This window comes from Phalacrocorax carbo, chromosome 2 (genome assembly GCF_963921805.1).
Source record: "Phalacrocorax carbo chromosome 2, bPhaCar2.1, whole genome shotgun sequence".
NCBI lineage: Eukaryota > Metazoa > Chordata > Aves > Suliformes > Phalacrocoracidae > Phalacrocorax > Phalacrocorax carbo.
In genome coordinates, this window is record NC_087514.1 from 73,898,652 (window position 1) to 73,919,732 (window position 21,081).

The following is a 21,081-nucleotide window of genomic DNA, read 5'->3' on the forward strand; positions in this document are numbered from 1 at the left end:
GCCAGCAGAAATTCAATTTAATCCAGAATCTACAGAATGAACTTAGCAATTCATAAACGCGACTGAAAGTAAAAGAAGTGGCTATTGCTACGTTCGTGTATATTAGGTAGTAATTTTATAGAGAAGATTAGGTAATGCAGGATAGCAGAGGACTGCTCTCACAGGATGCCCTTTTCAGTCTTAAATCCCTGCACAGAGACTATCAGAAAATAAATATTTCTCTAAAGGGATTTTTACTAGATGTGATGTGGTAAACTAATACAGAACAGTGAAAAATATCACTGATTTCCCATAGCACGTTCTTTATAGCACACCAATTTGAAAACACCCATTAGTTTTCAAACTACCATCCATAAACACCCTCGTGTGTAAAAGCTAAAGCTCTAGAGTTTGGTTTTTGGTTTTTTTTTCTTGTGGAAAGCAAAGCTCATCCCTCCCGAGTAGCATTATATTTCTGATATAAGTAGCAGATTTGCAGAGACTTTTTGTGAGTTTCCATGGTAAACAGATCTCTTCTGCATAAAGGGTGTATCAGCTGCCCTCCCCACCCACCGGTAATTGCCCTCACCACCCTCATACTTTTCTGTGCCATTGTGGGACAGATTTACACATGAAAACAGACCCTTTGCTTTAGGATTTCCAACCAATTTCAAATGGAAATTCACAATTACCAAGCAACTAAGTAATAAAACTGAAGTCATCAGCATGTTGCCTGCTGGTGAACAAGTAGCAGTGACTGAAGTGCATAGCTCTATGAAACCGCAAAGCAGAAAGGAAAAAACCTAATCTTAAAAATATGAGTGTTTGACAAGTCAAGGGACTGATTTTCAGACAAGCTAAACACCCAGAGCTTCAACAGAAATTAACACAACTGTTTCAGGCTGGAAACTTGGGAAAAATCTGTTCAGAGAATATAAATAATAGGCGGAGAGAGAGATCAGGAGGTTTTAAATGTGTTAGATAAAAGCAGGATAAGAAAAAAATTCTCTCAACAGAACATTTTTACTGGTTGGATGACATACTCCCAGCTTGTACAGGTGATGCAGATTGCTCCTTCTTAATCCTCAGAAGTTTAGCACCTACCTGAAAAATACTGTAATTTTTTAAAACAGGAAGCTCATCTTTTGTGGTTAAAACTGAGGAGCATATGAAATGTCTTCTAGCACTAGTATACCTTTCGTTTAAAATAGTTCTTTTTAGAAAAAGGAGAGGAGAATTTCTGTGGTTCTGTACTGCTCATTTCAGGACTCCTTATGAACAATTCACTCATTTTGCAACTTAAGTCAATGAGATCTGCGATAACCACACATTGCACTGGTGGCAACGCTGCCCAGAGTTGGAACACAGGCCTGCAAGCAAGTTTTTTATGCAAAGCAGAACTTCCTCAGAGGATGGTAGAGAAGACATACCTTCAGTTTCCAGCTCTTCTATTATATATCGACTCTTCATATGGACCAAGTTTATCACCTTCAAGGCTTGATGAGAAGGCTTTAGCATATCCAGAAGTCTCTGACCTCTTGCTTAATCCCAAAAGTGAGATCAACAAAACCTCATGTAAGTGGGGTCCCACCTAATCACAAACACCTCTTAAGTCCACACAAAAACTCTCCAAGTGGTATGATTAAGGTCTTGGCATACCAAGCCATCACTTCCAATGCCTCATCACTGGAAGTGTTCATGGTCACGTTCAATGGGTCTTTGACCAACCTGATCTAGTGAAATATGTCCCTGCACATACCAGGGGGGTTGGACTAGATGATCTTTAAAGGTCCCTTCCAACTGAAATCCTTCTATGGTTCTATGATTTTAAGTCCCCATAAAAATCCAGAAATTAGTTACTAGTTATTTATATCACCTATGCCATCTGAGGGGAACAAATCGTTCATGTATTTCAGAAGGCGATAAGCAAAGCTAATTCTAGCCAAAAGGAAAGCCAGAGAAGGAGAGAGGTGCAGGGATGGAGCCAGCCTCTCCATACACACCAGTGGCAAGCACAACATACTACCATTAGAGCAGTCCCATTCCCACCCCACACGCCACCCAAAACCATGGACGAGCTACAGGTGCAACCACAAGACAAGCCTTCTCTAGCAGCAGAAATGCTGTTGCTGCTTGTCTCTCAGGCTGCAGCTTCTCCCCTCCACAAACTTGCCAGTGACATGTCTGCAGGAGGAGATGTCTGCTCTGCATGTCAAATGACTCTAAACCATCTGTGCTTAAAGTCCAATTTCCTCCTGTGCCAGGGCAAGACTGTAGTTAATCCCAGGGCCTTGGTGATTCAGCAGGAAGCGCAGCCCAGCAGAGGTGCCCGTGTGATGGAGGGAATGGCAAAACACAGCAGAAGGAAGGAGGCAGCACTTGGCACCCTCCCCTTGGAAACCACACCCTGGATTTAGCCAGTCCTCAACACACACAGGATTCTCCAGCTCCCCCAAAACACCAAACCGATCACGAGGTGGAAAGCTATTGCTGTACTTCATTTTCCTCCTCATATACGCACAAGACGTGACATTAGTGGTTGGGACACCACCCTGACCCTTCTTAAAACCCTGATTATTAAAAGTTGTCAACAAGCTCACAGAATTGCTGGACCCTTCCAAACAAAGACCTCTACAGCAAATGTCTGCAGAAAATTCTTGCATTTAGGCCATATGAATTTACCACCATGAGGAAGAGCAGAAGATCACCCCTGGAAGTGCTGTATCTGCAGCAGTTCAATAAGAGGAGGGGAAAGTGTAGTAACAAAGGGTGGTGTTATTCCTGATATGATAATGAGCTCATATAGCAAAACCTGTTTATCTGTTATCAAATTATAGTAATTATTCTTTCTAAATAACATTAATTAAAATTTACTGGTCATGTTCAAATAATTTTACTAAGAGGGAGAAAAATTGTATCAAATTTCAGCCGAATATACCAAACATTTTTCTTGAGTCTGTTGTGGATGAATGAAAAACCAGTGATGATGAACTAGCAGAAAGAGTTATTAGTGACATTTTGATTAGAATGGAAAACAGATGTGCAGTGATTACTCACATTCAAGTTAAGACAAGGCCACCCTGCCACAATGGACATAAGGGTTAGTTCTGGCTCCTTCAACACACCTGAACATGCATCAGGTTACACCTTTGTTTTCACATCAGAATAGATGTATTAGGCAAACTGAGACCTTAATTAACCCCTCAAAGTCCAGAGCTAAAACTATATCCAACCTATACTTACAAAATTTTAGTTCAGAGTCTAGCTACCTGAACTGGTGCATGGGCCTGTGCTGAACACCACAGTCATAAAGAATGTGAACAAAAATGGTACATGGAAAGGGAATAAAGTTTGCTAATTCTCAGCTACTCAAAGCAGGTAAGAGGTGATTCAGTTGTAAAGAACTGCCAATGATCCCGACTGACTGGATAATAAAAGTGACAGGTGAAATTCAGTGCAGAGAAGTGTTACACTTTTAAAAAAAAAAAATCACCCAAGCTTTCCATATAATTATGGCCTTGAATTGAATTTTACCACTCAGAAGGTACTCCAGTAATACCAGTTCTGTAGCAACTCTGCTTTTTAACTGCTCCAGAGCTAAATGGTCATGGGAATTATTTTTAAAGGTATACAAAACAAAGCATAAAGCATCATTACAACACTATTTAAAGAAATTGTGTACCCACATTTCAAGAGTGAGCACATTTGAGGCCCCCAGTCTCAGATACCATATGTAGCAGACTGGACAAGATAGAGAAAACTGTGACAAGGTTGATGAATACAATTAATTGTTGAAGGGTTTTAAGGAAGCGTCATGCAGTGAAGACAGTTCCTCCAGTGGAGGAATGGCCACCTAGATCATTCCTAAATTCTTTACAGGGATTTCCACACTGTAAAGAGATAATCTGGGGAGAGGGTGGGAAGAAAACAGAAAGGAACTGCTATTGAGCCTTCAACAGAAGGCTGAAAACAACTCAGGAATTCCTTTTCCAATAGAGCTACAGGGTATTAAATTGAAATTTCAAGTCCAAAATAACCAAAAAGAGCAGGTCTCTCCCCTGGAGTGCAGTTGAACTGTTGGAACTCACACCTGTGATATCTTCTATATGCTCAAAGTTTGAAGGGTGTCTGAAGGGCAGGTTCCTGGAAGGAGAATCCACAGAGGGTGTCCATCTGTAAAGACACCACCTCAAAGTCCCTGAAGCAAAAAATTGCCAGAGGCTGGAAAGCACTCTGGTGCCATACTTACACTCTTCTTATATTCTTCAATTCAGCAACTGCTAGCAGCTGTTGAAGAAAGAAGTGGGGTGACTGGGGAACTGGCCTAGATGGACCTTTGATCTGATCCAGCAAGGCCATTTTGTTTTAAGGCCCATCTGTGTTTCACTTTATGCTTGCCCACTCTTTGCAGGAGGGAAAATGAAAATCTTTAAGAAGTTATCCATTGGGAATAACCTAAATATTTCTGGAAAATAATCCTTTACAAAATAAAGCAGTAACCTTCATAGTTTCTTTTGATCATGCAAGATAACATAAATTAGCTCTGCACTTACTTGCACTATACCTGCTGGCCATATGTGCTTGCAAGTCTGTATTTCATTGAAGCACAAAAGCAAGACAATGTACATACACCTTCCCTACAAATAACTGCTTCCTGAGGATGCTCAGAGTTACTTCCAACTAAATTATTACCTGTTTATTTTTTCAAATCTGCAAACACATGCTGCAAGGGTTGGGTAGATTATTATTCTTTCTACTTGGTGGCTAGGGATTAGGAAGCATTTCCATTTACTTTGTTTTTAGAAACTAGAGTAAGTTTTTACACTTTTATCTCGCTTGTTACCAAGGAATGCTCCCGTAGATCCTGCCTGTAGACTCCCTGCATGCTAGTCACACTCTGCTAGAAGGAACATTGTAATGCATTTCAAGAAATATTCAGAGAGAAAGTGTACTTAAAGAAAGGTGGCAATTAAAAAAAAAAAATCCAGGCTAGAAGTTGCTAGAGCCGGAAGCAGAGAATCCAATGTCTAAATAACCAACATTTGTTTTGCAGGTGCCCAGAGGTGTTTATTCATTCTCTGCAAGCGTAAGTAGCACACCACGACCTTCCTACCTGTGCAGTTCAGAGCAGCCAAAGTACCAGGCAGTTACCTAATCCAAGAGAGCATAGGACAATAAACATAAGACTAAGAAAACTGGGCTACTCACTAACAAGTCCTTAATGGAAGTCTTCTAAATCAAAATGGGAAAAAAAAATACCAATCCTCAGGAGAAGCCATTTTTCCAAGAAGTTTAATTTTCTTGTATTTGGCCAAGGCTATCAAGGAAGTGAGCCTGAGCAACATAATCCTAATTACATCAAAAAGAAAGAACTGAACCAGTCACTTGCAAGACATTTGAGGAGTCAACAAAAGAATGAACGTTGTCTTGTTCCCCAGCATTGCTTTTGTTCAGTCTGACTTAAACCCCTGAAAGCCACAAGCAAGCTGCCTGCTTTATCAGCCAAGAGGTAGGGGCTCAGGAGGCTCAGGTTCAGGGGGAAGAAGTCAGGCACTTCATGTAACACCAAAATACTCAAAGCCTGAATCAGATATGGAGCTCCAAAGCGGCAAACACAGATCTGCAAGCAAATACAGCTACTTTTATTCAGAAACTAGAGGTTGAAAAAATGTAAGAGTTTCCCTGCATAATTTTGATAACACCAAGGAATTCATGAAAGGAAAAGGCAGGCAGATAGGAATTCAGGCTCTTCATCCAAACTGTGCTACTCTCTTTCTTCCTAGAGAAAACAAGCTATCCCTGATAAGAAGTACTAAGGCTGTAACACACTCTAACGCCCTATTAACAAGGTAAGAAAGAGAGAAAAGTAAAAAGCAACACTGTCATGCATGCACAAGCATGCAAGTGAGAGCAGTACAAAACCCCAAGAGATACCACGGGGTCACGGGCACATAGCTGGGTTGCTGTAACACTGACTATGATATTGCATAATGAAGGTAGATTAGATAGGTGAAAGTCACAATTTCACTGTGTACCAAGAAGCCAGTGTGAAAGGGGTGAATGCTGACATGTGCCACAGCTGCCTCCAATAAGGAGGCATTTAAATGGCCAGGACATGCAGCTGCCCTGAAAACAGGTCCCTTGGTTTCTCTTTCCTCCTTTTCCTTGTTATTCATAGGAACCACAGAAAAGATCTTTCCAGCTGGGTGTTTAATGCTAAAGTACAGCTGACCTGACCCTCAAAGGGAGGGATGGGCTAGAGCCTGCCTGCACCGTACCTGGGCTGCCTGACCACCTGCCACTGGCCCATCTGTCAGCAGGTGGCACAGGAGCTGACAGGCAGTGGCCACTGCTGGAAACTGCCAGCTACATGGCATCAGGCTCAGAAGATGATCAGGCAATATGAAAAAGCAACAGCAGCAATGGGAGACACAAAGAAAGAAAAGAAAACCTCCTCTTTGGGCAGCTCGGCACACAACACAGCAGGCTCTGCAATGCAGGAAGCAGCTCACGTGCTCTAAGGGAGGTCTTGTCAGAGACACCACGCTTTCCCCTTCTCCTGGGAAGGGATGCTCCTGCAAATCTGATCTCCAGGAAGCAGCCTGGTACAAATTATTCCACAGCACCATCTCATTCAAGTATAAGACCAGTGCTCCATAAGGGTAGAATGGACCAACTCTGACCCCAAACCGTCTTACAGGATTTGCCCAGAAAAGACACTTGTGCTCCAATATCCAGAACTTCCGCCTCAGTGCTAGCAAAGCGCTTGGGCGCAGCCACAGAGCAGGCACTGTCACCATTTGCTTCTGCCCATATGATGGGCATTAGAGCCAATGGAAGTAACTCATAGCCTGAATCCCTGAATCTTACTTGCTCTCACCAAGCTTCATTCCAGCATAACTTCAGAGGAGTTATTCCAATAAGTAAATTTACATATACAAATTGCATATTAGATCCTGACAGAAACTAGGAAAAAAAGAAATCAGTGCAACTATTTTCAGAGCTTGGCAAAGAACCAGATTTCACTAAAAGCTGCTGTCATCCAAGAATGGCTATCAGGACTCTGAAGACACAAACCAGAAAGGGACAACATAGAGTATGAGTAACCCTCAGGCAGGCAGTTCCTCTCCCTCATCTGGTCCCTTTATGGTCAATGGAACAAGAGCAATTCAGGGCAGGAACATAACTGAGATGCTCCGAAGTGGCCTCTAGACAGACTCTGCTCACTGATGACAGAGGGAGCCTAGTGGCTAACACAGCCGCCAAGCTGCATGCCTGGCTGCCTTGGAGGCTGCCAAGAGGAGAACTTGTGGCAGTGGTACAGCAGCAAAGGTTCACCTAGAAGCAACGTTATTTTCCTACATACACCATGGTGGTTAAGAGCAACTCAAGCAATACAAAAAAGAACTACACCCAGCGCCTTGAAGCTCCCTATCAGCTGAATTACACTTGTAAGGCTCCTACTCATTTCCTGCAACAAAGAGAAAAAGAGAAAAGAGGAAAGCAGAGAAGAGGGAGGAGCTAAGTCAGTGTTGTTTTCTTGTGGTTGGGTTTGGGGGTTTTGGTTTTGGGCACTTTGCAATTTTGCTTTTTGTTTGGGGTTTCTTGGGGCCTTTTTTTTTTTTTTTAAGAGTAAGAATAGGGGTTCTCAGTCTTCATAAAACAGATACAATTACAAAAATCCTTGCTCTGCATAGCACATGCTTTTCTGTTTGGCATTTTGTTTTTCACTACAGGGAAATTTAGGAACTGTTTGGCCTTTTCTGTGTTTGGATTGCTCACACTTCCTGCCTTCTGGACAAGCATCCCCAGGGGCCAGCTGGAAATGGTACCCAGCACCCCAAAGTAACAGGCAGCTAGTCGAACAGGTGCTGCCAGCTCACAGATGCTCCTCTAGATCCTTGAGCTGGTAGCAAATTATATGTATTTTAATGGCTTTAAAAGACAACCTTATAGCTGTTAGGTTAGGAAAACTCCCCCTGAAGTCCTGGTAAAAATATTCAAATGACTGAATGTTGACTAAGGAGCCTGGAACATGCAATGTACAGAACAGAGAACTACACACAACACCTAAAGTACAGATGGACAATAGAGGACAGCAAGACCATGGTGACAGTAATGTGCAGACCACTAACCTCGGAGTGAAAACCCAGGATGCCCTGTCACTGCTATCAGACTGTCCCACAGTGTGTTATTTAGGATAACCACAGGTGCTTGTGTACTCATCACTTGTACCAACCTTCGGACATATTACAGGAGTACCTGGCTATTCCGACAAAGATACAGGGAGGATTTTATTTCCTCACCTACTCTTTTTGGATCTCAAATATTTTTAATATATGGGGAATTTGAATACATTGTGATTAATTAAAAAAATAATTTTAATATACTGTTGTTGAAGCGAACAACACATGGCAGAACTCCTTTAAGAGGGTTTTAACAGAGGTTTTCAGGTTAGTTACATATGATGCTGGACCTTTCATGCAAACATACCCACATTTTCTACAGCAAGCTTTTCCCCAGTGCAACACCAAGCATTTCACCATGGCAGCAAAAGAAAAAAAGTAGGGAAGTCTAATGTGTTTCTGATGCAGTTACAGGGAATCACTCATGCATGTTCTAAGCAGCAACAGGCAGAAAAGCAGTGACAGCTGGCTGCCGTCTTGCAGGCATCATCACCATCGTCCCCTGCCCGGAACAGCTCATCTGGGCCCCCACACCCTGTGGAATAAGATCTACTGCCAAAAGGGCTGAGGAAAACCCCAGCCCTCGGGCACCGGTGAGATCAATCCCAGGCTTCCTCCCGTGCCCAACCTGCCGAGAAGCTTTCCACACTCTCAGCTGTCCCTGTTTCACACAAAGTCAAGCAGTAAGCAAATCTCTCCAGTGGCATTTGATGCTGAACGGGCTCTTAAATGGCCGGTGAACCTAAATTTAGGATTATGGAAGAAGTAAGGAACACACCCAACATTGATATTGTCCTCCTCAGCACAGCAACAAGTTAACTTGATATGCCAGTTTTAAATATTCTGAAGTTGTAACCGGCTCTTAAAGCTGAACTGTAATCCTTGTCAACAGCCACAGAGAGAAATAAACCCTCAGAAACTGGTTGGGGTTTATTTTATTTATTTATTTTTAGAGCATACAGTTTACAAACAAACTCCCCTTCATGTTTTAACAGTAAGACCAGAGCTAAATATTTAATATCTGAAAGGTTAGAAGAAACCTAATAACTTCATACATACCAGACTCATCCCAAACTGCTAAATATGAATTGACATGGCTTATGATATCCTACTACTTACAACAGCATGCTGCTTAGCCAAAGTAGCGTCTGCTGAGGTTTTAAATTAAGAGGTTGTAACTTTATCTCTTTGAAGCTTAAATTTTAATGTTCCTTGATGAGTCTTAAGCAGGAAAAAAGGGACTTAAAGAAGCCATTATTATTATTAACATACAGATTATTAAAATAAAATACATAATTACAGTACACTAAAAAAAAAACTCAGAAGAGAGCAGCTCATGATTAAAATTAACAGCTGAAGACATGAGAAGCTGTGAAATAAGTCTTCTGCATTATATAATACTTAATAATGTTTATGATATCACCAATTAAATACCAAAAAACCCATATCTCTCTCCCTTTTCCAGACACAGATACCATGATATCCTCAATTTCATCAAGCTCATACAAGTAGAAAACCATAATGACACTCAGAGGTGGGATTCCTCCACTACTGATGACCACATTTAACCATGCCATGTTCTGAGCCCAAGATGAGCATTTTATCTAAATGCTTCCAAAGGTACCATCACAAGATTTTACATTATAGTACATATTTTCTTCTTGACACTGGGTGGATTTGGTGTATGCCTTGTTAAAAGTCTTGTAGAAGACAACATCTGTTACATCAGGGAACTGCATCACCTATTTAAAGCTCCTTAGCCTTTGGAGTATTTCTTTCAAGGAAGAAATAAATTGAGACACACACAATTTACAAATTAAATAATCTAATTTTTTATAGAAATAAAGGCAGTTGCACATGAAAAAAAGATGAAAAGGCTACAAATGAGAGTGGAATAGGATAGCTGAAGGCAAGGAAAACACAGTACATGTTATTTGAATGCCACGATGAAAACTCGACAGAGCGCAGCTATTTATTGACTGCTGAATTATGAGATAGTGCATTTAACATTACATACCATAGTGAAAAAAAATCAGTCTAACAGTGTTAGAAAATTACATGTATTTTATATCACCTTTCACTGTAAGATCTTGAGGTGGTAACAAAACTTAACCCTCCTTTCAGTATGTATAAGGACTTAAATAACATAGCCCTGGTCTGAAGAGATGAAACCCATATACTCGGCCTTGCAGCAAGCTCACAAAAAGTTAGCAAGTGGCATCTGTTGGAAGCATCACTGACCATGAGTTTGCACATTTTGCTTACCATTTTTAAAGATAAACAGACCAAAGCCCACTGATAATGTTCAAACATACATCTCCTGACGTCCCGTGTTTCAATGACATGCAAGTATTTTCTTTAAGCTAATATGAAATAGATCATCGTAAGGCATACCAGAGTATGCATTCATCTATGTTACACGATAGACAAGTAATGGATATAAACTGTCCATCAGAGAGCAGAAAACAGACATGCAATGAATGAGAAAAACCCACCACACAGGAGAGAATACAGTGAGGAAATGTTTCCTTATTTATTCCACAGCAACTCCCACAGCCCAGACATCCTCTAGACATGCAGAGGTTTTTGTTCAGCTTTTAGTTTTTGTTTAGTATTTTGCTAGTACTAAACAGGGTATACAAATTTTGCCATATGCTAAAACTCTATCCTTTTGCAGGCTTCCACTTAAAAGCATTACACACAATGGATTCCTTGCTTTATGAACTAACAACACTTCTGTTCATTACAGTAGAAGTATGTTATAGAAAACCAAACATCACTAATCTAGTTCTTTCTCTACAAAAAATCTGAGAAGTGAGAGCCACGACTTGCACTGCAGCCACTTCCAGGATCATTATGCAGCAAATTTCATCAAGTCCAGAGCTAAAATCTAGAGCTCAGCAATATGAAGAATGTCACATTTCTGAACACAAAAGATAATAGACAAAGACTAATAAATGTAATGCTAATGCAATCTTTAGTATACATGCTTAGAGACTGTTGGTAAGTCAAAGCAAATTTTGTCCATTCATCTTAGAACATCTCAGGGAGGTCGGAATTATGTTTACCCTAATTCCACTTGAACAAAATCAGCATCCCTCCACCCTCCTTACAAACAAGGCCATATCAGTGGCAGGGCTGAGAACAACATCCCAAAGACATGCCAACGTTCCCTATTCCAAACCCAGAATAGCAGCTCCCGATTACTCTTCCATACTTTAAGGTGCTTAATTTTGGCTTACTTTAACAAGTTTTGCAAGATAAAGCTTAAAACAGGCCTGTGTGGTGCACAGTTTCAAAACAACTAATCTGAATCCAATTCATTTGTTTGGTTTATATTTGCTGTATAGAACAGGTTTAGATGGAAGCACGAAACAAATAATTCTGTTCTTTTCTGAGTGTAAATCTGATTTATTTGAAGATATTTAATATGAACATAACTTTTTTTTCCCCCTAGTTAAGGGCTTGAACACGTAGGGCTTCAGCGTACAGCAAAATGAGTTCAACTGTCTAAACACAGACCATAACAATCAGAACTGCTTGGTCTGTCAATACAAAGGTCTATGAAGTAGAAAGTGCAAATAGCTAAAAAGGGAAATTACATGAAAACTAACAACAGCTATTGATGTAGCAGGTTTCATGAAATTTGGGGGTTTTGTCTTCTTTTTAAGGAAACTACAAAAATTCCTACACTTAAATTTAGGCTACCCCCCTGAGAATTTGGGGACTATTATGATGAAGTAAAACCAAGTTTGTCATATTCATACCTACCTATACAGCAGTAATGATTTCTATAGATCTCTTAGCAGGATGACTACAGCCACCCCTCAGCAAGCCACACAAGTCCCAGCCAAGTGACCTGAGAGCCACGAGCTGTGATCTGGGAGAGACTGATGCCTGGACAAGCCCCAAGGTGAGAAAAAGGCCACATCAAGTACAAGCTAATGGGGAGCTTCGCACCTCAATGCGGACCTGCAAAACCCCAGCTATGCAGCAGCATCAGTAGCAGAACAAGCTGAACAGGTTGCCTTGATCACAGAGTTTTTGCAGCTCTGAAACTGATGCGGTTCTCCAAACCCTCCCTGCCCACCGCACACCCACAGAGGCTTCTTGAAACATTTAACCACAAAGAGCTCCCACAGGTCACAGAGGACCAGCCTCGGCAACATCTCTAGAATTGCGACAGGCACACCTAGAGACAATTCCTGGGCTGCGCTCATTTATTTATTAGGCAAGTATTTCTCAAAATCTAACTGAAGAACATGGAAGTTGTTCACAAATGTCTAAATCATCTATTGAAATAATCAATTATTTGCTTGCTTTACTAAATGAAAAGAAAATAAAATACAAACCCCCACAAAACACAAAAACAAGACACAAACACCACCAAAAGAAGAAAACCAACCACCCAACCAAATTCACAAAGACCTAATCATAGTAACTTCTACTGTTGTCACCAGTTATTTCCAGAGGGGTCCGTTATGAGCAGTTATAAACAGTTTGAAATGTTACAAAATTCTTCTCACTCATCTCACAGGTTAAATTTACAATGTCTGTTCCTATTTAGATGACAAATAGGTGGTAAATCTAGTCCTAACAATAGCAACATGACTCTTAGACTTGAAATTTTATAAACTGCAATCGCAGTATAGTCCAGTAATTTCGACTTAATTTGCTAATTAACTTAGTCCTCCTTCTTTGTGATACTGTATTCATCAGCAGATATACAGTACTTCAAAACCACTGGGTAGATGGTAATATGCAAAGAATAAAAGTGTTATTGCATTTTGTTAAGATTTTTTTCATCGTCAAAAAGGCAGGTGTTTAGACTGCATGGAAAAAATCCACTTAAAACCCCACATATCAGTAATATGGTACTTCACAAGTAATTTTAAAAATACCTGAAACAAGTCTAAATGGGTTTGTGTTGGGGGGTGGGAAGCAAAGTATCATACTACTTATTTTCCTTCCTGGCTTTATGAGATGTTTTCCTTTATGTACAGCTGAAGATGATTAAAGATTTTTCTTGTTTAAAAACAAGATTTGTTTTAAATCTCACCAAGTTTTAAGAGTCAAAAGTAGATTCCTTTTCCCTTGTAAATTTTTACACATTGTGAGAAAAGGGAATTACTATGGAAATCTAAGTTGTCGGAAAAAAAAAGTCAGGAAGAAGATATTCCAATTCAAAGACATTTCACTCAATTCTGCAGTACTTCCTGGTGTGAGTAGAGTCAGATAAGCTTTCACATTTTAACACAAAGCTTCCCAAGATGAGAAAAGCATCCCACTTGCACACTCCACAGCGGTCCTTTCAAACATAGAACAAGCCCCTTTAAAACAGGAATCCACTGCTTTAAAGCAACAACCCACTGCTAATGAAGGCTTTATCTGCTCTACAGCTTCTTGGTTCTTCTTGCTGCAAAGCCTGTTTTAAGGATTAAAATTTAAATTAAATATGCAGAAACAAATCTTGGATATTTCCCTGCCTTATCTCAAACACATTCTAAAATCCTACGGGGCCAGCCCAGAGGTTTCTCAGTGAGCTTACGAAGGCAAATCACAGGTTATGGGGGAGTACTGTGGTTCATCCCCACAAATGAGGCTGACTAAAAGCATGCACAAGGCGTACAAAAGTCTAACATTTCAGTTTAAAGAGGTGTACATTTTTAGAGCAAAACCACAAGTTATTTATATGGATAGATTTTCACAAAGCAACCTGATCTGGGAACCAGAGGATTTTACTTACAGCATCTGTGTTCCACATTCTCAGGAAAGAAAATTTAAATAATCCTAAAAAGCTGAAAAGGGTATTTTTATCATAGCCTTTGCAGCTATTTCATGTTTCACTCAAATTGAAAGAGAGCTGAACCAGGTACCTCTGATCACATCTGGAAGCAGGCCCTAGTACTGTGTGCACTGTCTTTACTAGAACTCAAATTATTCCATTAAAAAAAGCCTAACCCTTAAAAAAAGAAAATCCCCCCAAGCTCTGGCATTCCTTTTCACATTTTTTCAATTTGTGTGATGTCAGTTTACATCTAATAAACATGTTGTTTATTATCTTCATTTAAGCCAGGACTTTTACCATGTTACAGCGAGAGTCATAGGAAGCATATCATGATTACAAATCCACAACGCATGCAGGATCGCTGTGCAGCACTATTAAATCCATTAATCACCATCTTTTCTGTCCCAATTATGCTAAGATGATATTTGATAAAGCAATTTTAACTCACCTTTCTCTCTCTCTCTCGTTACCATCAGCACAAAGAAGGCAAAACCACAGCGCTTCCGACAAATTCTCAAGGCACCTCTTTTGTTCCCTTTAAATTAAATCCGAATCGGTTGCACGTTTTGCTGAACTGCTAATGCTCTCCACATGTTCCCTCTCTCAAAATGAAAATGTTTTCTATTAGGAATGCCTAACACTGAACAGAAAACTGTAAAATGCCCTCCAAACAACCCAAAGCACCTTTCTTGAGACTTTCACTGGAACGTATCAATCACTGCTTGCCCAAATAAAGAGCTCATAGTGCCACAATTAAGCTTCCTTTAGAAAAGCTTAACTAGACTCTTTTTAGTGTATTCAGAAACTCCCTTAACAAAAGAAAGCTGTTTATTTTAACCTCAATAAGCTACGCCCTTCAAAAAAAAAAAAAAGAAATCAGAAAGTTTTAAAGTATGAACTAGAGGATCTTCATTCACAGTGTCCATGGTTGTGAGAACCCTACTCCAGCACGCAGCACACACACGTGTGCCAGACAGATGCAATACGATAATGATATTTGTAGGAAGAAGCATCTCAAGTGAGACCGTACCAATACATGGGCTGTAGGCACAAGCTTAACTCTGCCCTCAGAGAACGAAACACGACACTGTTTCACACACTTCCTTAACCAGAATCTCACTGGCTTTTCTACCCTTTGATACTATACTCACAAGAGGACAAACCACATTTTTTTCCCCACTTCTGTCCGTGTACCTTAACTTCTCTGCAACAAGTGCCAGATACAGTTACAGACTTGAGACATGACTTTGTCTTTGTGAAAGCAGCGTGGTTGCACTGGGGAGGAATTTGCATCTCAAGCACCTGGAGGGACAGGTCCCCAGAAGGTTCAACAGATGCATAAATAGCTGCAGAACCTAATCATATCTGCTGTAATACATGCAACAACGGATATGTTTATGTCATGTTATAATGGATAACAGAGGGAAAACTGTACATGGAAAAAAGGACTAGCTGCATACTTCAGCCACTACAGGGCAAATAAAAACAGCTGGCTTCTACTAGCCTCCTTGTTACAACTAGCTTACAGCTTCCCTCAGGTATCCCGGAACAAAAGGAGCTCAAGGAGATATTTATGGACATGAGAGGATGTCAAAAAGACGATCCAAAGAGCTGCATGAAAAGGCATTATTGGTGTTAACACTGCTAGTTAAAGCAGATGCCCTGATAGCAGGGGCTAGAAACAGCTGCCGTTCGGCATGGCAGCTCTCGTGTCACATACTTGGTTATAACCCACCGCTGAGCGCCCATGGAAGGATGCGGAAGGGCGGGCGGGCACACTGTATGTCACTTAAGCACTGTGCTCTGGTAAATCTGCAACTGCCCTTGTCCAAAAGCCAATAGAACAGGATTATAAAATGGTTATAATGACTGATAATGAAGCTATATTACATGTTTAGCAAGACTCTTGCAACAATGTACTTGCATACTGTTGAGGGACCTTGCTGGACCATGCTATGAAACATAATACACACATATATCTATGCAAATTATTTTTAATCTGTAGACAGATAAAGGAAAGACTTTGCACAAATACAGAGAGGAGCTATAACCATACAAAACCATAACTTTATGGTGCAAAAACGTTTTAAATTACCATTTGAGGGTTGAGGGCGTTGTTTTGGGTTTGGCTTTTTTATTAATAAAGTGACACAAAGGAGAAGTAAAATATAAAATATACCTTGTAACATTTTCTGACCTTCCAAGCTACGGCACTCTGAGCAATCCCAAGCCAATGCATGTATTCAGAATTACATCAACCTTTGTTATTTGCATTCTTCTTGTATTACACCGTATGAGCACCTGAAGGTTATGTCAAACTACTTTTGGTAGAATCATTCTAAGTCATTGTCATGGGTCTCTGTCCAAACCTCATTGTCAGTATTGGGAGCAGCTCTCCCGATTCCCCATCACAGGCGTAAGTGCTTTAAAAGAGGACATGGGACTCTCTTAGGCTAGATACTGCATCCAGATATGTAAGAGTAAATGGTGCCTTTTCTCTCAGAGACCACCTCAGATTTTGAGAGAAAACTACCAAGAAGCAATGAACAGACAAATGAAGCAGCAGCTGCAAACAGAGCTGTCCAAGCAAGGATGTAATCAATAAACCAAGTCACTCTCCAGGACGAGTGGAGCTTTTAAACATCTTTAAAACTGCACTGTCAAAGAGTTGCTCTCACTAAAAGCTTCCCTTTAGTTTCAGGGACTAAAGTTCTTGGCACTGTTGGTGTTCACCCTGTAAAGCTACATCCTCATTTACATTGGACTTTATCAAGGCTTCAGCTGAGCCCCGTTTGTTAAATACATACAAATTAAAATTACGTTAAGACACAACTAAATACAAACAAGTAAAGTCAAACGGCTGCCAAAAATACCAGAAAGACTTTTCCCACAGTGTATTAACTCACAATAAATCTAATTTAAATAAAAGGTCAAATCTGACAGATTGTGGAAAAAACCCAATTGACACTGTGATTTAAGGATTGATCTTCCTCCACTAAGGTATTTTAACATCAACAAGTACAAAAGTACATCTATAATTTTCAATTAGTTATGTTCTACGAACAAAACTGGTTTCAGCAATATTATCGATATTAAAAAACACTGTAAATATTGCAGTTTGTATTAAAACCAAATTTTATTTTAAAATTACCTTTTAATTAGTCCTGAACAATTTAATCAAGACCAAGCTAAAATGGGAAAAAGCAGAGTGATATTTAAAAGAAAATGTGTTCCTCCATGCTGAAAGTCCTTAGTGTGAATGTAAGACAAGAACTCAAATGGGGGGAGGGGGAAGAAGGTATTGAGTGAGATGTTTAGGAGTGACTTGTATGTGATAGAGCAAAAAAATACTACTTACTAACAACCTCTGCACTCCAGTTGTTGAGCTTTATTCCTTCTCTGCCCTGCTTAATACCAAAAAACCCACCACATTGGACATGGGACTTGCTAAACTTTCCTAAGTTTCATGAAATATTGGCCTGTAGTCAGTACATCCTCTGACACTAAAGCCCAATGGATTCCCCAGAGATTTGAAGTCACTAATGACAGAAAACTTTATCTGGACATCTGAACATAAACACTTGTGTATTTCCCACAATTTAAAAGTACAACATGTTAGGGAGAAGAAAAAAAAATATTGGTCCAACTTCCGAATGGGAGAGTTTATAACAGGAAAGCTATTTCTTTACACCTCTCAGCTCTACAAAGAAAAGTAAAACCTTGAACACAAGGATGACAGGAGACTCTGCAGCAAGGACACTACAGAACAAACCACATCATCTCAGAAAGCAGTCCTAGCTACCTACTGGGGACTTTGCAGAGTCAGTAACATTGCTAACCACAATGCCTTCCAAGGATATTGTGAGGACTGAAAGAAAGCAGCCAAAGCAAGTCAGTTTTACTCCACGTAACACCATCTCAGATTCCTCTAGCTCCTGGCTTCTACTCCAAATATGTAACACATCCTTCAACCTCTAAACCTAATGCTTGTATTTCAAAATAAGACATTAACAGGCAGCTGATGTGAAAGTATGCACAAGATGAAGAAAAGTACCCACTGTGCCAATGAAACAAACCTCTTATTCTGTGACAAATTTAACTGCCAGGCACAGGTCATCAAACAAGGCCAGTACTAAGAACCGCAGTGTCCCTGACTCTTTCAAACTATCTCATACCAAAAAAAAAAAATATGCATTTGATATGTAGAAATTAAAAAGAAAAGAGAAGAAACTACATTACATCAAGCTATGGACTGAAACAAAAACTTACCCTAAAAATCTAAACTTCAGCAGGGGGGTTGGAAATTAGAACCAGATCTTGCATTTGGCTTTTCTGCCTGTAACAAACCAAGCCAAAAGCCCATATCCAAACACACCTCTGCTTTAGGAGTTTGAAATCTGGACTCAAGTTTTGCAGCCTGGCTTCCTCTGTACTCACCACTGAATGCATCACTGCTGCCAAAGAGTAACAGCACCTGACAAAGGAACACACTTTCATACAGGAACCATTAAAATTCATGCACAGTAATACGCTTAATTGCCCACACTGAGCTTGAATGCAAACAGGTAACAACAAAGCAACCACACATGGAAGCTCAGAACCTGGTGTGCTCCAATTCCTCGATGGCTGCACTCTGGACAAAAATTTTTACATGAAAATTGTTTTTATAAAACCTCAATCCAGGAAACATGAAATCTTGTCTTGCTGCACCCGTCTGTTTTGGCAAATATATTCCCAGACCTAATGAGAACAAGCTTCTCCAAGCTGTTCTTAATTTCATTCACATTTATAAATTCAACCTAGACTTCATAGCATCTCTGTTTCTCCGCTAATACTTAACACGTAGGCTTGCTCTGCTGTACTTCCTCAAGCCAACAGTAGTAGAGGAAAATCTATTCCTGTGTGAGGCAGCCTAGAGATTGCTCTCAATGGGAGGTATTCGAGGAATTCTGTAGGTTGCTTATACTCAGTTCAAATTCCCAGAAAGGCTGTTTCATAACACGTCCTTGAGGCAGGGGAAAGAAGTTTAGTTGTTTTTAAAGCCTGAATCCTCCAATAGCAGTAGCACTGTGGAAATAATATAAAACTTAGACTTTCCCCTCCTCCTTTTAAGGAAAGTATCTATATTTCAATACTTCAGCTATGACCTCCTGAAACAAGACCAACTACAAGCTATACATATTAGGGTGTTGAATCTGCTACAGAGAAATTGGATACAGAATGGCAACTGTGGCACATACATATAAGGTTTTTATTTTTTTTTTAAACCAGCCACCCATAACATCTACCATAATATCACCAGAACATAGTCTTTAGCTTTGCCACTAACACTCTGTGAACACACTGCTCTGCAGAACACTGGAGAACATATTAACACCATCACAGCACATCAGCCTCCATTTATGCAACCTTAAAGCTCTTACGACATGCAAATTATGACTTTCATTAGACTTTTCTTCGTGACAGCATTGTCTTAACCAGGGTTTTTAAGGCATTAACACTGTGATAATGACAAATATGTGACCAAGATCTGCAAGATGTGAAGTAATAAGCATTACATGCTATTAAAATGCAGTAATTAGCTGTCAGCCAACAATTCTTCAGATCCCCTTCCCAATTCAGAACAGTGTCTTCTTCAGGCACTCACAAAGGCTGTGGCAAGATAGATAATCCAAGATTCTCCAAAACACCCCAGCCATCATGCTTTACTGTAAAATCCTATACTTCCTGAGCTGTTTAACATACTTTAAGGGTAATGTAACTAATATAACCTAATTGTAGCACGCAACAAACACAACGAAGAAATCAATTTATTGGCTGTTATCCTTAACTTGGAACACAGCAAGCCTTATTCATGCTCCCCAGATTTGCTTCTCAGAGATGGATTCTGTTTATTTGTTCTCTTTCAGGCATGTGGAACTTCACTTACCAATGCAGGCATGGACTCTCACCGACAGCTGCGTCCTCAGAATTATACTGTGCTTCTTGCCCCTCCTAAAATAGAAAACAAGATAAATTTATAAAGGTGTAGGGAGGACGTAGAGAAGTTGGGAATGAAGGAGTGAAACTGAGGCTAGGAAAAAAGGGTGGGTGGTGAGGCAAGGTGTTACGAGTTATGTCTTTGTTTCCATCATCCAACTCTATTTTAATTGGTGATGAATTCATTTTCCACAAGTCAAGCCTGTTTTACCTATGACAATAATTGGTAAGTGATCTCCCCATCTTTATCTCAATCAACAAGTTTTTTCATCTTATTTTCCCTCTCTTCTGTTGAGGGCAGAGAGCAAGACAGCAGCTGGCCAAGGTCAACCCAACACAATGACTCTCTAGAAATCCATATTAGAGGAGTACCAAGGGATGACCGCACATTTTAATTTTCACAGAACTATTTTAAAGCTAGGCATAGTAAAGTATGAAAAAAACCCCAAAGTCAAACAAGAAGTTGCTTACACTTTCACAAATCTGCTCATGTGCCTGCAATGACTCTTGAAAGCAGCAGGATAGATATGCTTTTCATGCATGAAGCAAAATTGAGTCCTCCTTCACACTGGTACTGTCTCAGTTTCATCATAGTCTTAAATAGAATGACTTCTGCTACAGTCTCATTTGTTAGCTGCTACATTTCTCATTTGTTTTTCAGACAAATTGGTATTAGATGCATCTTTTCAATCTGGACAAGAGAATTGTTCTTGATTTCTAGGTGCTCCACCCACAAACTAGTATCAGGACACAGCCAGCACCTTGCCTCTGCCCCCAAACTTGCTCACTTGATGGAAGGCAGGAAAGTTAGAAAAGCCAAATGTCTTTTCCGTCCATACAGCAGCATATTCTCTCTCCCTTCTCTGAAGCTAAAGATGCAATTCCTGGACAACTGGCTCTAGGCAGCCCTGCTTCAGCAGGGTGGTTGGACCAGATGACCTCCAGAGGTCCCTTCCAACCTCGGCCCTCCTGTGATTCTGTGAATTTCTCATAGGAAAACATGCAAGAAGCGAAACTGGTTTTAGAACACATTCAAATGCAGCTTAGTTTGCGTCATGCAAACCCTAGACCCACTTCTACACAGGAATTAAAAGCAAATTAAAAAGCAGCACAACCTTCCTTAGTTATAGGCATTACAATTCTGGTGAG

The 21,081-nt window shown here is 40.2% G+C and overlaps 1 protein-coding gene across 10 annotated transcripts in view; it reads right to left on the reverse strand.

Moving 5' to 3' along the window:
- FHOD3 (formin homology 2 domain containing 3) overlaps positions 1-21,081 on the reverse strand; it is a 409,609-nt gene that overhangs the window by 328,680 nt on the left and 59,848 nt on the right. For all 10 annotated transcript variants that reach the window (XM_064443292.1, XM_064443290.1, XM_064443289.1 and 7 more), the window contains exon 3: positions 19,883-19,947. In XM_064443292.1, the coding sequence (XP_064299362.1) occupies positions 19,883-19,947 (65 nt within the window). The remainder of the gene's footprint in view (positions 1-19,882; positions 19,948-21,081) is intronic.